Here is a 16,434-nt window from a genome sequence, read left to right on the forward strand (position 1 = left end):
TAAACCACACTATCAGCAGTGGCTGCCTTGGGGGAATAAGGGAGTTACTGGAGACTAAGACAGCCAATGAGCACTTGTCTTTTTATCTTCATTTACTTCTATACATTTTTCAACATGTATTTTTTTTTTTACTTTTAAGTTTCACACTACTGCGCTTTGAGATAGCACATTTAAAGCAACTTTAATTCTCTCCTATAGATTTGCTAATTAAATTGACCACCACTAGTAGGTCATACCTTTGTTTCACCAACTGTCAATGCCGGAACATTCTACCATAGAAAGGATAATGCTTGTAATAATCAAATTATCTCCCTAGGATAACTGAAAAACTGGTTGCTAATGCAAGCCCAATTACATGAACATGACCATCCACAGGGAAACAAAATGAAGAGAGATGTGACATGAAGCCTCCATCAAATGACTCCAACTGTCACTCACTTATATTTGGAACACAGGTACAAGAATCATTTCCAGATTCTAAGAAAACAGAATTTAAAAATGATATGGCTACTTTTTTAAAAGTATCATTGATTTACAACATTATATTAGTTTTAGGGGTTCAGTATTTTTATAGACAACACTCCATCAAAACTACACGATAATGGTTATAATTCCCTATACTATACAATATACCCTTGTTTATTTTTTAATATACAGTGTTTCGTATCTCTTAATCTCATAACCCTAATTTGACCCTCCTCCCTTTCCTCTCCTCTCTGGTAACACTAATTTGTTTTCTTTGTCTGTAAGTCTCCTTCTACTCTGCTGTATACATTTGTTATTATTATATTTCAGATTCCACATATCATTGATATCATAGAGCATTTGTCTTTCCCTGTCTTGAATTATTTCGCTAAGCATAATGGCCTCTAGGTCCATCCTTGTTCCTACAAATGGCAAACTTTCATTACTTTCCTATGACAGAGTAGTATTCCACTTGTATTCATACACCCCTCTTCTTTATCCAATTGCCTACTGATGGACACTTTAAAGTGAAAGTGAAAGTCGCTCAGTTGTGCCTGACTCTTTGCGATCCCATGGACTATGTAGTCTATGGAATTCTCCAGGCCAGAATACTGGAGTGGGTAGCCATTCCTCTCCAGGGGATCTTTCCAACCCAGGGTTTGAACCCAGGTTCGAATCCTCTGCATAGTGGGAGGATTCTTTAGTAGCTGAGCCACCAGGGAAGCTGGGTTGTTTCCAAATCTCAGCTATTCTAAATAAACAGTGCTGCTGTGAACACTGGGGTGCGTGTACCTTTTCAAATTACTCTTATTTTTTTTTGCTGCATATATATCCAGGAGTGACTCCATTGTTAAATCTATTTGCAGTTTTTTTTTTTTAGGAACCTCTGTACTGTTTGTAATGTAATGCCTCTAATGTTAAGTGGCTGCACCAATTTACATTCCCACCAACAGAGTGTAAGTGTTCCCTCTTCTCCGCATCCTCTCCAACATTTGTTATTCGTAGACTTTTCAAAAAAATTATTTACGTACTTATGGCTGTCCTGGGTCTTTGTTGCTGCACAGGCTTTTCTCTAGTTGCAGTGAGCAGGGGCCACTCTCTAGTTGCGATGTGCCAACTTTTCATTGTGGTGGCTTCTTTTGCTGCAGAGCACAGACTCTAGGGCCTGGGCTTCACTATTTGTGGCATGCAGGCCCAGGAGTTGCGGTTCTCGAGCTCTAGAGCAGTCTCAGCAGTTGTGGCACACAGGCTTAGCTGCTCCACAGCATGTGGGGTCTCCCCAGATCAAGGATCGAGCCCGTATCTCCTGCACTGGCAGGCAGACTCCTAACCACTAAGCTACCAGGGAAGCCCTGCTATTTGCAGACTCTTTGATGATGGCCACCCTGATAGGTATGAGGTGATGGCTTACTGCTATTTTAATTTGCATTTCTCTAACAATTAGTGGTGTTGAGCATCTTTTCATGTGTCTATTAGCCATCAATATTTCTTTTTTGGAAAAATGTCTATTCAGGTCTTCATCCATTTTTTTGAACGGGTTTTTTTTTTGATACTAAGTTATATGAGCTATTTGTATATTTTAGATACCAATCCCCTGTCAGTCATATCACTTGCAGGTATTTTCTCCCATTCTCTAGGCTTATTTTTTTTTTTTTTCGCCAATGGTTTCCTTTACTGTGCAAAAACTTTGAAGTTTATTTAGGTTCTTTTTGCCTTTTTTTTTTTTTTTGGCCTTAGGAGACAGATGCAAAAAACATTGCCACAATTTATGTCATAAGTGTTCTGCCTATGTTCTCTTCTAGAAGTTTTATGGTTTCAGGTCTTACATTTAAGTCATTAATCCATTTTGATTTTTTTTAATGTTGGAAGAAAATGTTCTAATCTCTGTTTCACATGTAGCTGTCCAGCTTTCCCAGAACCACATGTTGAAGAGAATGCCTTCTCTCCATTGTATATTCTTACCCCCTTTATTGTAGATTAATTGACCACAGGTGTGTGAATTTACTTCTGGGCTCTTTATCTTTTCATTAATCTCTGTGTCTGGTTTCTGTACCAGTACCGTGCTGTTTTGATTACTATAGCTTCGTAGTATAGTTTGATGAGCTCCAACTTTGTTCTTTTCTCTCAAGATTGCTTTGGTAATTCTGCATCTTTTGTGGTTCCATATCAATTTTACGCTAAAGCCTTTGACTGTGTGGATCATAACAAACTGTGGAAAATTCTTAAAGAGAAGGAAATATCAGAATATCTTACCTGTCTCCTGAGAAATCTGTATGTGGGTCAAGAAGCAACAGTAAGAATCTTATATCAAACAACTGATTGGTTCAAAATTGAGAAAGGAGAACAACAAGGCTGTTTACTGTCACCCTGTTTATTTAACTTATATGCAGAGCACATCATGTGAAATGTCAGGCTGGATGAGTTACAGGCTGGAATCAAGATTGCCAGGAGAAATATCAACAACCTCAAGTATGTAGATACCACTTTAATGGCAGAAAGTAAAGAGAAACTGAAGAGCCTCTTGATGCAGGTCAAAGAGCTGGCCTAAAACTCAGTATTAAAAAAACTAAGATCATGGCACCCAGTCCCATCACTTCTTGGTAAATAGAAGGGGCAAAGGTGGAAGCAGTAACAGATTTCCTCTTCTTGGGCTCTAAAATTACTGTGGATGGTGACTGCAGCCATCAAAGTAGAAGAAAACTGCTTCTTGGCAGGAAAGCTACAACAAATCTAGACAGCGTATTAAAAAGCAAAGACATCACTTTGCCAACAAAGGTCCATATAGTCAAGACCATGGTCTTTCTAGTAGTCATGTATGGATGTGAGGGTTGGGCCATAAAGAAGGCAGAGCACCAAAGCATTCATGCTTCTGAACTGTGGTGCTGGAGAAGACTCTTCAGAGTCCCTTGGATTGCAAGGAGATCAAACCAGTCAATCCTAAAGGAAATCAGTCCTGAATATTCACTGGAAGGACTGATGCTGAAGTTGAAGCTCCAACACTTTGGCCACCTGATGTGAAGAGCCAACTCACTGAAAAAGATCCTGAAGCTGGGAAGGATTGAAGGCAGAAGAAGAGGGCAACAGAGGATGGGATGTTTGGAAGGCAGCATTGATTCACTAGACATGAACTTAAGCAAACTCCAGCACATGGTGAGGGACACGGAGGCCTGGCATACTGCAATCCATGGGGTCATACAGAGTCGGACACAACTTGGCAACTCAACAACAACAATGAATTTTAGGATTTTCTGTCCTAATTTTGTGGAAAATGTCATTGTTATTTGATAGGGCTTGTATCAAATCTGTAGGCTGTTTTGGATAGTCTATCCATTTTAACAAAATTAATCACTTCAATTCAAGAGCATGAGATATCTTTTCATTTCTGTGTATCATCTTCATTTTCCTTCATCAGTGTTTTATTGTTTTCAGAGTACAGGCCTTTCACCTACTCAGTTAAATTTATTCCTATGTATTTTATTCTTTTCCATTTAATTTTTAATGACATTATCTATTTTTACTTTCTTTTTCTGATGTTTCATTATTAGTGTACAGAAATGCAACAGATTTCTGTATATTAATCTGTAGCCTGAAACTTTGCTGAATTCATTTATTAGCTCTTGGGTGGAAATTTTAGGGTTTTCTATGTGAATAGTAACAATTTTACTTCTCTTTCAATTTGAATGGCTTTTATTTCTTTTTTCTGTCTGACGGCTGTGGTGAGATCTTCCAATACTATGTTAAATAGAAGTGGTGGGAGTGGAAATCCTTGTCTTACTCCTGAATTTGGAGGAAAGGCTTTAGCTTTTCACCACCGAGTATGATTTTTAACTATGCATGGGTGTGTCATAAATGACCTTTATTACATAATAAAGGACACTGTTACTTTTTGTTTAACTAATTGTGAGTGTCCATTACTTCTTAAATACTGTCCTTAGGGGAGCTGCCAAAAGATACAAGTCATAGTTGTAGCCCTGATGGAACTTACAATAAAGTAAAATTAAGCTACACAACAAACATGGGATGGCTGAATAGACTCACTTGTTTGGTAATATCTGGGAGAGACTGAATGGACTGATATACACAACGGCTGGGACATGGAAGTATTTGAAGGCTAAAGTAAGCAAGACAGGCAGGCATGAACGGAATTTATACTGCTAGTTTTATACAAAACCATGCTGAAACAAAACGAAATGTCTGATGCAAGAACAACACACAAACGCACACTTGGGTAGAAGAGGTACATTGGTCCTTCTGTGTGTGTGTGTATAAAAATACTACCAGCAGTCACAGAATCAGGGGTGGAAAAGATCTTACATGTCATGTGTCAGCCCTCCACCTGACATGTAAATAGAACTGACTCAAACAACTGAATTTGAATTGCACAGGTCCACTTACAGAGGATTTTTTTTCAACAGTATTAATAAATATTAAATACTACACAATCCCCAGTTGAATCCACAGATACAGAACTGCAGATACAGAAGAACTGTGGGTACGAGGAACCACGGGTACGGAGGGAACTGCAGGCACCCAGGACTAACTATGTAAGTTACATGTAGATTTTCAACTGCACAGATGGTTGATATGTCTAACACCCAAACTGTGCAAAGGTCAACTGTACATCCCTTCTACATTTGGCTGACTGAGATGGTATCTCTGGACACTCGACAGTGAAATGAGGGATGAATCCAGCTTGCTCTGGGGACTGACTCGGGCACTGGGGGTAAAAGGGCCACAGAAATGACATCCTTTCCTCTGGTCCAAGAAGAGACCTATGCCACAGGTGACACTTAATCTGTCCCTTTCTGTCGTAGTCTGCCTAGTACACACTTTCCCATAGGGAGGTCCCCAAAAGGAAGAGCAAAAGAGGAAAACGCAGAAGAGGAAATATATGCCAGGGAGTCAGAGGACAGCAAGCTGACCTCCAACTCCATTATCATCCATCCCCCAACAGGTTTCTTTTCTCTTCTTTTTAACTATGACTACTTATGGGTACCCCAACATGATGTAAACTCTTATCTTTTCTTTAATATTTTACATATGTAAGTATGACTAAGATTTTTCCAATGCTGCTAGTGAAGATTACGAGCATGTTAAAGATGAGAGAAATTAGTCTTACCCAGGGTCACACAGGTAATATACAGCAGAGGTAATAATGTACTCTAGGTCTCCAGGTTTCAATGTTCTGTCCAGATACCACAATTCACTAATTTATAATACATTAATAAGAAGCATAAAAGACCAAAAAATGGCTGGGATGAATTAACCAAGAGAGCAGGTTAGCATTTAGAAATAAGTAAATTTCTAAACACTGAGAAAAAACAATTGCTTTTGTTTTTTTTGGAGAATATGGAAGCTAGAAAGTTTTACTGTAATATAAAACGATGGTAAACAATTTTGCTTATCAATGTAAAACTACAATTGGCAATCTCCCTGGAGGGCCATTAACATCCATCAACTACCTTACAGCCACTTTTTAGCATATAATAATTGATTTAATCTAATCAAAATTGTGTGGAAAATTTTATGAAACCAAAATGAAATGTAAAAAACTGACAAGGACTGAACAATTACGATAACTAAGTCTGTATTTCAAGTACTTTTACTCAATCTGTGATCCTGGATAAGTCACTAAACCATTCTCCTTGGTTTCTTCATCTACAAACTATTACAGTTATAAATTTGTAATATGTAGCTTACAAGGAAATTGTCAGGAACAATATGCCTGGAATAGACTTGAAAAAGCTTTTAATTCCTTAGCATAAAGTTCTTTAAAAAATATTTCAAAATAGTAAGTAAAGCAACTAATAGAATTTTAAGAAGCTTTAGGACAAGTTCATAAGAAAAAGGAAAACCTACTGTTAGCAGCATCGCCTGCATTTACTTTAAAATTGTATTATGGCTTTCTTTTAAAAAGGATTTAGATAAGATAAACCTCATTCTCTTTAAGATACCTACTAACAAAATCTAATCTAAATCCTATCCTAAGTCTATTTATCTAGTAAAAGTGATGCTTTTCCTTAGAGAAAAATGAACTCTTCCTAATATTCATGTTCAAGACATTTTTCTCAAAGAAAAAAATATATCCTCAAAACCATGCAAGAAAATACTGCTTAAAAAATGAGTCAGAGGATGCTTAATGTACAGATGTATGGAGGCAGGTGGGACCATGTCGTCAAATAACTGCAAAACATTTTAAATCCCACCCCCTAATAAGTCATCAATCTAACAGTTAAAATAAGACCCTCCAGGGAGCAGATTTCCCGTTTCATCACTTAAGGTCACGGCCTGCTTTCTAACTCTCTTCTTTTTTGCCACTTGTCACACTAGAATGGAAAGCAGGAAGGCAGCTTGTGTAATTGGCCCATTTCCAGGCTAGGAGCAAATGTGATGATAAATTAAGTGGAGAAAGCTGGCAGGAGAAACTGCTCAAGTTCACTGCTCTCGTGGAGCTGTTCTTATACAACAGTTATCTGAAAATCACATTCAGTTTAAAGCTAACCTGCATTCTGTCCTTGATATTCCCTTAGTTTTTTTCTTCTAATTTCAGAAAGTCTGAAAGAAATATAATGTCATGTGAATACTTTCTTACATCCAACCTTAGATTGCTTTGTTATTCCCACTATTTTGATGCAGAAATGGATTTTAAAAGCTCTTAGATAAGAAATTTGGGGGTCTGCTATCCTTTAAAACAAGGAAGACAGGTGCAGAACAAACAACTGACTTGGTATGGACCTCTGGTTAAACTAAAACTCTGAGGACTAAATGACCAAGTGGATTATATGAATTTTCAAGAAAGGAAAAAAGGGGAGTGCATAAAAGTTTGAAGAAATGGTATATGCTATTCTTCTGCCTTCAGTGAATGTTTTAATAAGAAGCCACAAATAGGCTCCTGAGAAATCTCTGAGATGACTGTTAGCTGGCCTGAATTTTCACTCAGTAACACAACTGAGACAGATGGTATGACAGAGCAGAAGCCTACTTAAACTTAAAGAGTCCTTGAGTGCATGTGCTTTTGGTGGGTCCAGGGTACTTCTGCGGCAGAGTTGTTTACCATGCTGTTACTCAACACTGGCAGACTCTACCAAGTAAAACGCTTTATACACCTTGTAACAGCTACTTTAATAAAGCTGAGCCTGATACGCAGAGTGCTACGAGAAATATGGTTATGTGGATTTTCCGTTGACATGAAAGACTTATTAAAAGTATCATAAGACACTAGGAGACTTACAAAAGAATGTTCATAGCTTTATTCAAAACAAGGTTCATCAACAGTGAAATGGACAAATAAATCATGGTGTCCTCATACCCAGAATACTCTCTAGAGAGCTACTGTTCCAATAAGGTAGCTACTAATCATGTGGCTACTGAACACCTGCAATTAGAGTTTGATGTGAGATGTGCTTGTGGTTAAGTGTAAAACAGATTTTCAAAGAATAATGTGAAAAAGACATGAAATATATAAATATTTTTGTGGAATTTATGAATGTTAAGACTATGAATTGATTTTTTAGGTATATTGAGATAAGCACTATTAAAATCAATTTTATTTCTTTTTAAATATTTTAAATTATACATGTGGTTCACACTGCACTTCTATTGGTATTTCTAGTGCTGCTTAAGAGCAATGAAAATGAAAGAACTAAAAGGTACATGAAACAATGTGAATAAATCTCATAAACATGAGATGATGTTTATGATTATTCAAATGACTATTCAAATCATTCATGACTTTGAATGAAAGAAGTCAGATAGGGGCTTCCCTCGTGGCTCAGTAGTAAAGAATCTGCCTGCCAATGCAGGGAATATGGGTTTGATCCACTGATCTGGGAAGATCCCACATGCTGCAGAGCAACTAAGCCCGTGCGCCACAACTACTGAGCCCTAGAGGCTGTGTTCCACAGCAGAAGACACTGCAATGAGAAGCCTGCGTGCAGCAATGAAGACCCGGCACAGCCAAAAATTAATAAATAAATAAAATTTAAAAAAAAAAAGTCAGATACCTAAAGTTTAAAATCAGGTAAGACTACACCAGTGTTCAGTGATGTTAACATTAAAACACAAAGCACCAAGGAAGTGATTACCATAAAAAAATCAGGCAATGGTTACCATAAGGAACAGAAAGGAGCTGATGACTGAAAGTACGGGGGCACACGTGGAACCCTCTCAAGTGCCAAATGTGGTCTATTTCATGGCCTGGGTGTTGGTTCACTTTGTTAATAAGCACATAGATATTTTATGCACTTTTCTGTGTTACGTCTCACAATTTTTAAAGTTTTTCAGAACTGAGCTCAAACTGCTTTCCTTAAACATTTACACTTTCTATGTCAAGTAAGAACTTTTCTAAAATGGTAGGATTGCATGAACTGGTCTCATATCTCAACTATATGTAGATAGCTGATACACATGCTAACAAATAAATGAGATAAGTTCAGTGTATAAAAGACTTAAACTTTTTTGAGATTTCTTATATACAATAATAGTCATATCTGAAACTCTCTCTAAACAAATTTTAGCATTTTTCTAAGAATAAATTATTTCTTAACATGCGGTATCATATCAGAAACTTAATGTCTTGGAAAATACACCGTTTTAAGAAAATGAAAAAAATTCTGAATACATGCGAGTCAGTTTACTGACAACAGCTGACAAGGGTGAATTTGTGTTTACCATAGCCAATATCTAGTATTTGATAAAACCGTAGTAATATAAAACATAAATGTTTAAGAGCCAAGCTTTAACAAATGAGAGATCTTTCTGAGCATAAAAGGCTTGGTATCTCAAGAATGAACACATCAGAAGAAATGTTTTAAGATGCAAAACTGAATTTAAACCCTCAGCTACCTAAGGGCAATGCTGATGATCTAATTCATATTTAATTTACTTTTATATAGAAGAATTAAACTTATAAATGAACAATAATCCCAAGAAACAAGCTACAGAATGGCTGTCTATACTCACCATGTACTTGGTTGATTTCTGAATTCTGGGAAAGAATTTCATCTGCTAATTTTTGAGCAGTTGGCAAAACTTCTGTGTGGTGCACTGTGATCAAATACTGTACAAACTTTTGTAGTTGGTCTCTATTCATTTGAAAGAGAGTCTCTGAAATGGGAAGATGCAATTTGACCTGATCTGGCTTGCGGATGCGGTATAAAGACAGTGCCACAACATGCGCACAATAAAATATGTCCTTGTTTCCACAGCTGCAGGTCACTGAGGTAATCTTGCAACGATCAAAGCTGATGGCCACGTTGCAAACAGTTTCTGGCTCCGATTGTATTGCAGGTTCTGTCACTGTGCCACTCAAGTGGAAACCTATGTGAAAGAAAGGGAGGAGAGAGTTCAGCTTCTGCATTCAGATGCTACAAAATATTTTAATTCTTGGAAATGTGTAGTACTTGACAGCAGTAAGAAAAACATATGACAGCTTTTATTTTCAAGTAAAAACATTCAGGTCACTCAAACCTCCCTCCCCCAGCACCTTACAAGTAAAAAAAAAAAAAGCTATTTAACAGACATGCTCAAGTATTTTACCCAGCCATATGAAAACACTTACTGCAGTATACCACCATCACACCTATATATCTGTATCTATATATATATATATACACAAACATACCACATCAAAACTATGCCTAGATCACAGCTTTAATAAGCCATCATTACACTATTTTAAATCTGTGGTATAGTGGCTCAGACGGTAAAGAATCTGCCTGCAATGCAGGAGATCCCGGTTCAATCCCTTAGTCAGGAAGAGCCTCTGGAAAAGGGGATGGCTACCCACTCCAGTAGTTTTGCCTGGGAAATCCCATGGACAGAGGAGCCTGGAGGGCTACAGTCCACAGGGTTGTAAAGAGTCAGCCACGACTGCGTGACTAACACTTTCACTTTCCTACTTGACCAAAATCAAGTAGTTTTCTCCCCTACCATCCCACCTTTTTTAGAACAATTTTTTAAAATAGAGTAGGTCATTTCAGCTTTCTTCTCAACAAACTCTTCCCCTTCCTTCCACCGTTATTCCAGGCAGCCCCAGTACAGCAGTATCTCTGGGGAATGGCAAAGCCCACCAAAACCTGAAATCAGCACCATAGCTAAAGTAGCTCACGATGATGATTTAAGTCACTCAGCTGTGTCCAACTCTTTGGGAACCCATGGACTAGTCCATGGGATTCTCCAGCCAAGAATACTGGAGTGGGTAGCCTTTCCCTTCTCCAGGAGATCTTCCCAGCCTAGGGATCGAACCCAGGTCTCCAGCATTGCAGGCAGATCCTTTACCTACTGAGCTATCAGGGAAGCCCTTCACACAGAGTAAAGCTGGTACAAACATGCTCATGTGCACATATGGGTGCACAAAATCACAAAGCGGCAAGGGACCTTAGAGGCTATATAGCTTCAACTTAGAACCACAAAGGAATTCTCTACAACCTCATGACCAACAGCTTCAGAGCACTGATTCAAAGGATCCAGCAATGACACACTCAAGCCACACAAGCAGCAATTCCTCATGGAGAGCTTTAGCTACAGCTCATAGCCAACTGGAAACTGTCTCCCGCTGCCACTGGCCACAGTCAGTCAGTCCTGTCCTGTCCTGTTTGGCTAGGGCATAAATTGCCCTCACCCCTTTCCCCTAAATATGGGGAGTTATCCTGAATTCTTTGGGCACACCATTCCGTTCCATCTACCCTCTCTGAAAGTCACATGGAGAGGACGGTGATAAACTTTAAGGGGAATCCCTTTAGAAACCTTCAGGCCACAGGTTCACCTCAGGATTAAGTGCTTGACAGAGACCTGAATGTTACAGGCGTAATGAAGCTCTTCTCAGCCTTCCACCACCTATGCTACTTGAATTAAACTTATCTAGCAGGCCACCATGTCTTCATTCTTTCCCAGTGGGAAGTCTGGGAGGGGGGCTGCACTTGGGGCTGCAGAGACGTGACAGGGGAAAGACAGTCGGATGACGCCTAGAGTTCACATGCAGGGCATCTGAACCCTACTTACTATCACCTTCAAGGGAGGGCTTCCTTTAGGCCAGGGAGTCAGGGAAAACATTATTCAACTTACAAGAAATCTTTCAGAGTAGTATAACTTCATCTTGAGAATTCATAGTCAGCAACACAGTGGAAAGAGAAAAGTGCTATAATTTTTTTAACCAAATTATCAATTTAAAAGGTACATTTCCAAAAATCAAATCACTATCATTGCTTTGTAATAAGGAAATCTGATAACTGTAATATGGTAATCTTTGGTTTTCTTCCCATAAAGCTCATACTTGTTTCCAAATGGATATTCTAGTTTCCTGTTATAACTCTTTCGGTCAAGAAGTTTTTGTGGGGGCTTCCCTAGTGGCTCAGTGGTAAAGAATCCACCTGTCAATGCAGGAGACACAGGTTTGATCCCTGATCTGGGAAGATTCCACATACCTCGAAGAAAGCCCGAGAGCCACAACTACTGAGCCCACGCTCTAGCGCCTGGGAGCCCACGTGCCTAGTCTGTGCTCCGCAACGAGAAGCCACCACAATGAGAAGCCTGGGCACCATAATGATGAGTAGCCCCCGCCCGCCACAACCAGAGAAAGCCCACGCAAAACAAAGGCCCTGCACAGGCAAAAAAAGATTTAAGTTTTTTTTGAAAACCACAAAGTAAAGATACATAGCATGTGTGATCATATTTTTTAAAAATTTTAATGCATTTTCCCATCAGAAAGTAAACATTTTTTACAAAAAAGTAAACATCGAAGACAATTTCAGAAATAATAATAAGAGCAGCCTTGCCTTTTTATATATCAGGGCACTAAGAACTTACAATAATTAGAAGATCATGCATGGCACAGGCATACATTAAGACAAAATAGAAAAAAAAAAAAGGATTATAAGAGAGTCTAGAAAGTTTCCAAGTATATTCTGTATACTTAGTGCAAAGGATCTGTTTTCCACCTATCACATGTATATGTGCACCAAAGAAGCTAGCTGTCACTACAGAAAGATAGTTCTCATAAACTAACCATTTATAAAGTCAATCTCTCTCAGTTTACCACTCCTTTATTTCTCCTTATCCACCAAGTCAGCACTTTAGTCCCTCCACAAAAGTGATCCTGAATAACTTCTCCTACCACAGGCAAAGCCAAGACAACCGAGCATCCAAACGAGTTATACTAGTTAGTATTTAAACAGTCTGAAAGGCTATAGTTTGACAGGTGCTTCAGAAGAGATTAATTTAACTATCAAAGAAGAGGCCCTTAGCAAAACTGATGAAGCTCGCAAATAGTTTTGCAAAAACAACTTTTCTTTACTCATGTAGTTGTGTAAGTCAGAGGTACAGCGAACCCTGATACTGTACAATTATGCTAGGAGAAAAACCCCACACATTATCCAATTTCATTATGTCAAATATTTACTACTCTCAAAAAATATTTTAAAAAGAAAACTAGAAACTATTGTGGCCTCCAAAACAATTCAAGAGATGTGCGAGGACACAAATAGACACATTAATGTCTTATAAAGTACACTTCATTGATGTAGTATCATCAGAATTAAGGTGCTTCTTGAATGTTCACATTCTAAGTAATTCTAGATTATCTTTCAAGTATCCAAACTCCTTTTCAAAATTCTAACCATTTTTTTTAAAGTATTTCTACATGGAATAGGTTTTACCTCGTCACCCTAGTCAGCTGACCATTTAGGGTGTTACCAAGTGAAAGGGACAGCACTCCCTGGACAGACAACTGCAGGTGGCAGGATGTTTTTAGTGAGCTCTAATTTTCTTCTCTTCTATCAGCTATCACAGTGACTCCTCTCTCCTACAGCTATTCTTTTTCATCGAAAATTCATTCCCCTCAGGTCAGCTGCACCTCTAACTTGACTTGCTTTGTGGCAACTATTTAATACTCAGAGGCCTATTGGGGGTTGCCCCTCCTCATTTTGAGGCTGGGATGGATACAAGAAAATTACACAGGGGACAGTAGGTATAATACTGAGCCAATATGTAGGAGGTTCCATCAAGCCTACTTCAGGGATGCGTAGTCATGACTTCTGGCCTCACCTATTTGAGAAAACTTGGGAATTCTACCAACTCACTTTCTCCAAGTCCTAAATCATACCAGAGCACCCACAGGAGAAGCAAGGAGAATATTCCTCCCTCAAAGATTCTTAGAGATGTCCCTTATAAGACATTCTCTCCCACCCCTTCCACCCCACCCCACAATGGTCTTATCCCTTAGGTACTGGGTGACTTGAAACAAAGCAATGTTCTTGAGCACGGATTTTGCCTTTCTGGAATTCTGACAGTCCCAGATAACAAGCTGCCTCAGGACTGCAGATGCGAAAATCTCCTACTGGGATAGTCAGCTGTTCTATATGACAGAACTGAGGATACAAAAGAGGGTAATCCTGCGCTCTATGGTAAACCATGGATAATTAACTTTTATTTTCAAATAACTAAAACTGAAGAAATTATGCAAATCTTTTTAAATAAATATATTTGACTTTATAAAATATAATCTGTCAAAGACAGCTAATCCCATTAACAGCAAACCTCACAGGCAGTCAAACTGTCTGGTCATCATGCCAACACAGAGCCCAATATAACTTTAGTATTCACATCCTCAATCTGCAGGAACTAAAGAAAAAGCATAAACCAAAGCATAGTGCTGTGTGTGTGTGTGTGTGTGCGCGCTAAGGTGCTTCAGTCGTATCCAACTCTCTGTGACCCCAAGGACTGCAGCCCACCAAGCTCTTCTGTCCATGGGATTTTCCAGGCAAGAATATTGGAGTGGGTTGCGATGGCCTCCTTCAGGGAATCTTCCCAACCCAGGGATCGAACCTACATGTCTTATGTCTCCTGCACTGGCAGGTGGGTTCTTTGCCACTAGCTCTACCTGGGAAGCCCACAGTGACGTAGAGGCCTTGGTAAAACACTGATTTGGATCAGGTTCTGTCCACTTAAAAGCTGTGTGATCTGAGCATGCTGTTTAACCTTTCCGACTTGCTCTATTTTGAGCAAAATGTGGCTAGAAATACCTCCTAGGGTTGTTTGGGGGATTAAAATGAAATAACATATGTAAAGCACCTGGCACACAGTAAAAGTGCTCGTTAAATTTTATTTCCCTTTCCTTCTCTTTCCAGCTGGAGAAAAAAAGGGGAGGGGTGCTGGATACATTCCCTTTATCCGTAACACTTTTTTCCCTCCACAGCTACTGGAATCTTTGGGGAAGGTGGAGTCTCACTCTTGAAGTAGCTTGGAAAATAAGCATGAAAGAATGTTACTTTCATACACAGAGAACTAGAGAATTTTAGGGGAGAGACTTCTTTCAAGTAACCATTGATACTTCAGAAATATTATAATGCAATGATTCTTAAAACACAGTCCCTGGATACCCACAAGTACCCGAGGGGCTTTCAGGGGAGTCCACAACACCAAAACTTCTTCATTTTTGCACTTGACCTTATTGTAGGTCAATGGTTTATAAGACAACATAAAAATCCTTAAGGGGCAAATTTATCACATATGAACACACAAACTGCCTGCATTAATTTCACATTAATGAGCATTAACATTACTAGAAAGTAAATACTAAATTCTTCATTGATACTCTAAAAATACTCTTTCCCTGAAAGCTGATTTTCTGTATCTAAGTCAATATTTTAGTTGCATTTTAAAGGGGACAAGGAGAGACCCCTGATATCACAGGGACAGAGACAACTGGTTTAAAATACAAAAATAATTTCTAAAGGTTGGCCATTTTGTGCATATATGTGTATGCTCTCGGTTAACTGAAAAATGCTTACAGACTGAAAGCGTTAGAAAATATCTAAGCTAAAATAAACTGGTAGACATGAAATAAATATATACTAAAAACTGCTGCTTTCAGGGCACATTCTTTTCAGAAAAACATGCACTCTGTGCATGAGGTGCTCAAGTAACAAATTCTTTGTTGAAAAAGAATTTAACAGAAGCACTGGTGTAGTACTTACACAAATACATCTTTCACCCTTTTCCTAAATAAAAAGAACCCCCGGGGAAATTAAAGGCAGAAACCAAAGCAAGTTAATGTTATGGCTGAAAGGATGGCAAGGGTTGTACAAGGTTTTCTTGTAAGTTTTTAAAGCTAAATCTAAAAATGCAAGTGTTAACATTTAACACTCACATAACAAAGTATTCATTGGTTAACTAAAACCCAGTGCATTGGCTAAATGTACAATAAATAATACCTGATTATGTGTCCCTAGTAAAATATATGAGTTAATCATTGCCCCCACAAAACCCAATTTTTTCTTTCCTAACTCTGAGAACTACTGCACACAATCCAACATGCCATGCTGCAATTATCAATTTTAAAAACAAAAAGTTTCAATTCACATGAAGCATAATTTCCAGATCACAATTTAGACACATTAAGGGCCCAAAACCAACTTGTCTAAAATATGATATCCTTTCTTAACTACATAATTTTCTCAAAGGGAAATCCTAAATTGAAGAGACTGCATCCTGTGAGCTGGCTAATTAAATCCTCTAGCCTTAATTTCTAATACTAAAGCTTAAACAGCTTATGGAAAGACATTAGGAGATTTTGCCGGCAATTGCTAATGAAGTGATTTCCGTCTTTCAGGAAAAAAAAATATATTTTTTAAAGGAAAAGCTTTATTTTGAAGTCCATCTTAAAAATGCCTGTTTGGAATAAAATCGCTCCTACACTTCATTAATATTTGAGAGAAAGACAATGGCAAATTAACACAAAGACCAGACTGTAAACCACAGCACACCATATAAACAACATAAAAATTTACGGAGCATGCACTAGATGGGCCCAATCAAGAGTTCCCAGAGGCATTCTGCTCAATACTGGTTTTGTTTTCTCGTTAACATAGAGTCTTGCAACACTTCATACAAGGATCCATATGATCAGAATAACTGTGTTAGATATGAATGGCATTACACAGTTATTTAATATTTTTCCTGAAAAAAAGACAC

At 38.3% G+C, this 16,434-nt stretch overlaps 1 protein-coding gene across 1 annotated transcript in view; it reads right to left on the bottom strand.

Moving 5' to 3' along the window:
* The window catches only part of ZSWIM6 (zinc finger SWIM-type containing 6), a 209,700-nt gene that overhangs the window by 71,109 nt on the left and 122,157 nt on the right, over positions 1 to 16,434 (bottom strand). Inside the window, exon 2 of the mRNA XM_018065605.1 lies at positions 9,427 to 9,783. Within this exon, the coding sequence (XP_017921094.1) occupies positions 9,427 to 9,783 (357 nt within the window). The remainder of the gene's footprint in view (positions 1 to 9,426; positions 9,784 to 16,434) is intronic.

This window comes from Capra hircus, chromosome 20, assembly GCF_001704415.2.
Source record: "Capra hircus breed San Clemente chromosome 20, ASM170441v1, whole genome shotgun sequence".
NCBI classification, from domain to species: domain Eukaryota; kingdom Metazoa; phylum Chordata; class Mammalia; order Artiodactyla; family Bovidae; genus Capra; species Capra hircus.